General features: G+C 48.9%; 1 protein-coding gene across 1 annotated transcript; it reads left to right on the top strand.

Annotated features, from left to right (window-relative positions):
- Window positions 1-2,266: 2,266 nt before the first annotated feature.
- LOC307090375 (galanin receptor 2a) lies at window positions 2,267-3,580 on the top strand (the record flags this gene model as incomplete). Its single annotated transcript, XM_079756994.1, has 1 exon — window positions 2,267-3,580. The coding sequence occupies one exon, from the start codon at window positions 2,267-2,269 to the stop codon at window positions 3,578-3,580; it is 1,314 nt and encodes a 437-aa protein (XP_079613120.1).
- Window positions 3,581-7,573: the final 3,993 nt, after the last annotated feature.

Raw genomic sequence — 7,573 nt, 5'->3', positions numbered from 1 at the left:
TTGTGTGTTTGTGTGTTTGTGTGTGTGCCCGGAGGGGGTGATGGTTTGGAAGGTTGCACGGCTGTCTGTTGGGGTTTATCTTGTGAGTAGGTGGGGGAATGTGTTAATAGGACTAATACGTTATAATGTGTGTGATCTTCGGTCAGCAACACATTAGAAGGGTGTTGGATAAGCCTGAAATGGGCAAATAAATATACTTTTTTCTTCCTGCGTTTCCTCCTGCCTGCACACACACACACACACACACACACACACACACACCCACACACACACACACACACACACACACACACACACACACACACACACACACACACACACACATACATACACACACACACATATGCACACTAACACCCCATTATTAATGAGCCTGACATTTCACCACTGAATGAGCTGTCTCACTCTCAGTCTCTCTCTCTGTCTCTGTAGCTGTCTCTGTGCCTCTCTCTCTCTCTCTCTCTCTGTCTCTGTAGCTGTCTCTGTGCCTCTCTCTCTCTCTCTCTCTCTCTCTCTGTCTCTGTAGCTGTCTCTGTGCCTCTCTCTCTCTCTCTGTCTCTGTAGCTGTCTCTGTGCCTCTCTCTCTCTCTCTGTCTCTGTAGCTGTCTCTGTGCCTCTCTCTCTCTCTCTGTCTCTGTAGCTGTCTCTGTGCCTCTCTCTCTCTCTGTCTCTGTCTCTGGCTCCGGCTCCGGCTCTGTTTTCCATGTCTGTTTCTGTATCTCTGTATATATCTGTCTCTGTATCGCACACAAACACAAACCCAGACGCACAGGCTCAAGGTGTGTGTGTGTGTGTGTGTGTGTGTGTGTGTGTGTGTGTGTGTGCGTGTGTGTGTGTGTGTGCGTATGTGTGTGTGTGTGTGTGTGTGCGTCAGGTGGGGAATGGTCAGAGGCACCCCCTGCTACTTTATATCACAGATTTATAATCCAACATGGACTCCCAGCTGTGGGCCCAGCCGTCTCATTTCATGCTTTGCTTCTCAAAAAGGTGCGAACAACATGGAGGAAAGGGCAGTCAGTGGTCCAAGAGACAAGGGACGCCGTCTATTTTTACATGCAGCAACCAGGAAGACCCAGAGGTCTTCATATATCACACGCATGGCGGGACCTCCTGTTCGGGCTAAATCAAGCCCTTCAGAGGGAAATTACCTCCCATCGCCACTAAATCCTCTCATCAATTGGGGAGCGAGCGACGGACCAACCTCTAACTCTCTGAGGATTCATACTGGAGCTTTAATGAGGAATTACAGAATAGCGAGCTGGAATTAAAACGCGTGCTGCCTCAGCGCCTGCTCAGAACCGTGCATGTTGGTAATTCATCTGAGAAACACATTAAACACCATTAAGTCGTCGACATTAAAATGGCATTAGCGTTACTTTAAGATAGCAGGATGAGATTAAACACTAACGGCAAGACACATACACAAGCCTGCAAAGGCTTTATGAAATACACACACGGTTCGGTGAGATACACTCATGAAACAGAACCTAGAATACATATTTAACATGTTCAATCCATGTTTCTGATTATTTAGCATATTCATAACATGTTTACTTAATATGATGACATAATGATATCATATGAATATGAATAATTCATATTAAAGTGAAAAAACTGCAGTCAAAGTCCTCCATTCCATCAGAGTACGACATACGGATTATGAGAACATATAGGATTTGCCTAATTCATGAAATATTAATGTTGTTTATGCTTTCATGGTTAGAATGAGTACATTTACCGAGAAGTTCATGTAAATGAATGTATTGGATGTATTGGCTTGCTTTGGACAATAAATAATTTCCCCCAATCTGTTTTTCCCTCACCAACCCATGGTTTCAAACAGAAAGTGAGCTTTATTTGGATCTGCATCCTTCTAAGTGTGTGAGGGTGGTAGGGATGGATGTCTAGTATCTAACCACATCCGCTGGTGGTGGTGGTGACACTTACAACGGGCAGGGAGAGTAAGAGACGGACCGCGCGCCACCTCACAGTGCAGCTCCGACCAGCGCAGGAGACACTGCATGGGACGACTCGGAGCGGAGTACTTCGTATACTCTGAGTGGTATACTTATCACACTTTGAGCGGAATGCTTCTTGCGTCTTTTCTTCGTATCCAGGCACGCGCAGATAAATGAAAGTGGTTCTAAACGGCTCGCTGTGTTCCCGTCGCGGTCCGTTTGATATCGGCGGCTCCTCGCGCTACCTCCTCCTCCTCCGGAGTGATGGACACTTTCCAGAGCGCGAGCGATGTGACCGGCCGCGGGAAATGAATCTCTCCAGGATCTACACGCGGTTCGAGCACTTCTTATCCGCCAACTATTCCCTCTGGGAGGACCGTACCCATGACTACAACTGGACCATCCTCAACCCCAACCCCTTCTCCGTGGACGTGTTGTTCTCGGGCCACGAGCCGGGCACCATCGCGCTCGTGGTCATGTACACCGTGTCGTTCATCGCAGGGCTCGGCGGGAACGTCATGGCGCTGCTGGTACTCACGCGTAAACGGAACCGGCTGTCCGGGGTGTCGGCCACGCGCCGGCTGCTCGTCAACCTGGCGGTGTGCGACATGATGGTGGTGTGCGTGTGCATGCCCGTCAACCTTGGCCACCAGGTGTACAACGCCTGGGTGTTCGGGGACCTGATGTGCCGCGCGGTGCCCTTTGTGCAGGCGGTGTCCGTGTCCGCGAGCGTCCTGAGCCTGGCCGTCATCAGCCTCAACCGCTACTACAGTGTGCACAACCCCCTGCACGCGCGCTCCTTCTTCACGGGCCGGCGGATCCTGGGCATGATCTGCCTGGTGTGGGCCGCGGCGTCCGGCCTGTGCCTCCCGCTGCTGTTCATGAACACCACGCGGGCCCTGGCGCTGCTGGACGGGGCGCACACGGTCACGGTGTGCGTAGAGGGCTGGAGCCAGGTGCGGCTGCGGCAGGGCTACAACTTCCTGCTGTTCTGCTCGCTCTACTGCTTCCCCGTGGTGTTCAACCTGGTCATCAGCTGCCTGACCGTGCGCAAGCTGTGGGGCGCGGACGAGAAGCTGCTGAACGAGCCCAACCAGCAAGGGAGCGCGCAGGTGGTCTCGCGCATACGGGTGCGTAAAAGGATCGCCAAGATGGTGCTGTCACTGGTGCTGCTGTTCACCCTGTCCTGGCTGCCCCTGTACGTGGTGGACATCTGGATCGATTTCAACATGCCAGACTCACTGGAGCGCGAGGAGGGGAGCGAGGTGAACCACTTGCGCCACGAGTGGATCCTCCAGGGGAGGCCGTTCGCGCAGTGGCTCGGGCTCACCAACTCGGCCCTCAACCCGCTGTGCTACTGCTTCGTGGGGAACCTTTACCGGTCGGCCCAGAGGTTCCGGCAGAGCTACCGAGATAAACTGTCCTCTGTGTTCAGCCTGTCGCTCCAGCAGCCCTCCACGTGCGGCTCGCAGAGCAAAGCGATCCCGTGCGCTCCGGTGCACGGGGAGAAACGCGCGCCGGGCGTCGCGAGCGCCTCCAAGGTTTACGGGCAGGGCGGGAACAATTTGGCCAAGAGCAAGAGCCTGTCGGCCGTGACGGTGTGTGAGACGGTGTTTGACTGAGAGTGGGTGAGACAGTGTGGGACGGAAAGTGTGTGTGTGTGACAGTGTTTGACTGAGAGTTTGTGGGACGGTATTTGACTGAGAGTGTGAGTGAGCCGGTGTAGGACCGTGGTGTTTTACTGAGGAAGCCATGTAATGGCACAACGGAGACCCTGCAAGTGGGGAGGAAGGTGTCGGTGGAAGTGTTGCCCATTGGACCATTTCACGTGTATCTACATTTTGCGTATGTTGTCCAGTAGCCACAAAGTTGAATTGTATTAGACATTTATAACCAGTTTCATATCAAGCTGCTATTTGTTGTTAAATAGTCTTCACTGGGTTAAACAACAACAACAACGTGTGTATTAAAAATGTATTTCCATATATCTGAGTCATCCCGTCATTACCTACAAAACTTTTTGCTTCAATAATAATCCAGGAGATAATTTAGCATTTACTATCACAAAGTTTTCGTTTTGATTTTCGAAAGGTCCCCTATTGAAAATATCTGATTGAAAAAGAAATCAAACACAAAGCAAGCTGTTAATCTTTTCGATGGCCGGGCTTCTGGGCGCGAGGCGCGCTGTTCCACATGAGCTGCTCCCTGACGCGTCATCCTGTTGACAAGCTCTCCCGCGAGACAACCGCTCCTGGCGGGACGCGGTGCAGAAAAAAAATAAAGAGAAGATGACTGACACAATCAACAGCCCTGTTGATTTATATATATAATTTTATTTATATATATATATATTTATAAAATGTCTCATGTCTCCATGTGTTTATCTCCAGGGCAAAGTGTGGCATGAAAGAAAGACTGACAGACTGTGTGTGTGTGAGAGAGAGAGAGAGAGAGAGAGAGAGAGAGATCGTCACATTGAGTGAGTGTCATATTGAGTGAGAGAGAGCTAGAGAGTCACATAGAGTGAGAGAGAGAAAGTGAGAGACAGAGGGAGAGCAAGATCGTCACATTGAGTGAGAGTCAAATTGAGGGAGAGAGGTAGTCACATTGGGTGAGAGAGAGATAAAAGCAGAGACATGAGGGATAGGCCTGATGGCTGACAGTGAGATATCCCTTATCATTGATCTGTATCTAAAGAGCTGCCAGAGGTCCATGCTTCTCTTTATTTATTTAAAAACCCTCCTGCCTAATTCGTCCTGACATGTGAACTACCAATTCGTGAGCATCTGAATCAACGTCAAACACAAGCACACACAAACACACACACAGACACACACACATACACACACACGCACGCACGCACGCACGCATGCACGCACACACACACACGCACACGTACCCGCACACACACAAACACACACACTTCAATTCAAAGAGTGCCACTTCCTTTCAGAGTACTCTATAGTGATTCATGAATATATAGTATATTTATACCCCTTATATATTTGTATTGTTTCATACAGGGAAAGCAAAACCGATAAGCTCCCCTCCTCGCGCATACACACCTTTCTCTAAAGATTAATATAAATACGAAAAACAACATCATAAGCACATTCAGTTGAGCTAACTTGTTGCTGCGTGTTGGTGTCCAACATTAAGTGCAGTAATTATTTAAATAACAGGAGCTTGTATGACAGTTCTGTGTGTGTGTGTGTGTGTGTGTGTGTATGTTTGTCTTTGTTTGTGTTTGTGTATATGTGTGTTTGTGTGTATGTGTGTGTGTATATGTGTGCCTGTGTGAGTGCATACGTGTATATGTGTGTGTACGTGTGTGTACATGTGTGTGTGTTTATATGAGTCTTTGTGTGTGTATGTGTGCATACGTGTGTATAAGTGCTGTATGTGTGTGTGTGTGTGTGTTTAAATATGTATGTTTATATGATTTTATCTGAGTGTATAAATATCCTGGTGATTGTATGTGTATGTTTACATCTGTGTGATAAGCTGGTATCCCGCAGAAGAGTGTCTGGAGGTGCCGGGGGTGGGGGGGGGGAACTATTTGAGATGTGTGTCGCTAGGGGTCTTCAAGGCTGGTGTGGATGCACGCAAGCTAGAAAGCAGCCCACTGGCTCCAGAGCACGAAAGGAGTCTGCGGTGGGAGAGAAGAAAAAAAGCTCCACAGAATTATGACAAGCTTCACCCACTCTCTTGTTCACGATAATCATCCAATCAGTTGGATAACTCCCAGCTCTATCTCTGTTTTACACAGTCCATGTGCGTTACACACCCAACAGTCCTTGGCTGGTCACACACACACAGACACACACACACATCTAAACGCTGGTGAGGGAACCTAGTTCACACAGACCCCCTCGGCTTCAATACACGACAGCGTAACCGCCAAGGGTTCTGACTACATAATGCTCCTATCCTGCTCCAAAACCATGAGCTGGAGGGGCCCCGCGGAGGCCCCTGGTACTACTAATCCAGCCTTACCCGGGCTGGACTAATGAAGCCCTGAAGGACCCTCTCTGACAGCTCTTGCAGTAGCCGGAGCAGCCGGAGCAGTACACACACACGCGCCCGACCACGCGTTCCCCGTCGTTGAAAGCCGTCGATAGCTGGCGCTCTGCCTCTCGCCATTGGGAGTCTCTAAGCCGTACTGTGGTTTGAACATCCAGGGATGTCGGATGTGACGTTGGTTAACAGTGTTGTTTGATGGAACATGATGGCCCAGCCGAGGGAAGGATAGCGGTCGGCGTTGCTCTAATTATCCTTTTCTTAGATTCTATCTTGTAATGCATTCATTTGGTAGGCTCACTATACGCTCTGTCTCTGATGATTGACGAGGAGCAATAATGAAGTCATTAATTATAAGATAAGATAAGAAGACAGGGTAACATATACATAGGCGGTTATTTCCCTGGTACTGAGTTACATTATGGGAAAGCAAAGCAATGTATGCATCTCAATTTAAACATGCAAATGACTTGCCACACTAATTGCCACGGTTATTAATGTAATTGTAATATGCAAATGAGCAGCTGTGCATTAATCCCAAATGCTACAAGGCAAATGTCTTCCGAAAGGACGTGATTGGGGCTGCGGGTTCGAGGAACGGGGAGAGAGAGGCAGTCACAGAAGATAGAGGGGTGCTCCCAATGTCCCAACACGTCCAATGATGGCCCATCCCATGTGGGGCCCCAACACTGTTCCCACAAGCGGTTAGAGACATGCCTTCTAAAGGAGCTTTTCAGTTGATACCGTTTGCAATGGATTGTACAACAGAATGAGATCCATTTTCCACATTCCCTGTGTTCATAATTGCGTTCCATTTCAACCGGCGCCCTCTAAATTGCTTCTCTTTCTGAGCCAGTCGATTTCAAGGTCACACTGACACACGAGCCATGCTTCAGAAAAATACTATAAATAAAATAAACTATGAATAATATAAAACTATAAATAAAGCATTGAAATTATAGTAATGTTCCGGGGTACATGTTTTTTTTGTTTGCATATGATGCATAGGAAGTACATACAAACAAGCACGAGCAACTACCGTGTCCTTATGCAAGACGGGTTGCTCGAATCCAGGTCTCAATTCCTTCTATAGAGTTCTTTAATATATTATTTTCATATATTTTCCCAATAGTCCTCTAAATGTTTGATTAGATTCACTTTCAGCGGACCGCTAGCTCTCTGGGTGTTCAGTGAAACGCCTCACTGCTCTTCCAAACAGCCCCAGAATGAAAATGCATAATACATTCCCCAGCAGATGAGTCTACAGGCTCAGTCATGGTTCCACGTCGACGCAACGCAATGACCACGCAGACGCTTCGACGCAGACATGGACCTGTTTGGGTTCCGAGTCAGGTGTAAGTAAGCGGACCAATCACAGCCCTCGCTGCTGCGTCGCCTCGACACAAGGTTGCAATTTTTGTGAGGCGCACGTCGGGGTCTTGCGGTGGACGGAAGGAGGGGCCGTATGAGGACGTAACGGGTCTGTAAACCCCCTCGGGTTGCGTCGGCGTGCAACCATAACTAAGCCCTAACGGGCTGTGTGGACCAATCAGAACCACCGCTGAATGACAACGTTCAGACAGCGGAACGGCCGA

The sequence above is a fragment of the Pollachius pollachius genome (genome assembly GCF_949987615.1).
Source record: "Pollachius pollachius genome assembly, chromosome: 19".
Taxonomy (NCBI): Eukaryota; Metazoa; Chordata; class Actinopteri; order Gadiformes; family Gadidae; genus Pollachius; species Pollachius pollachius.
This window is presented reverse-complemented; position numbering and strand designations above follow the sequence as displayed.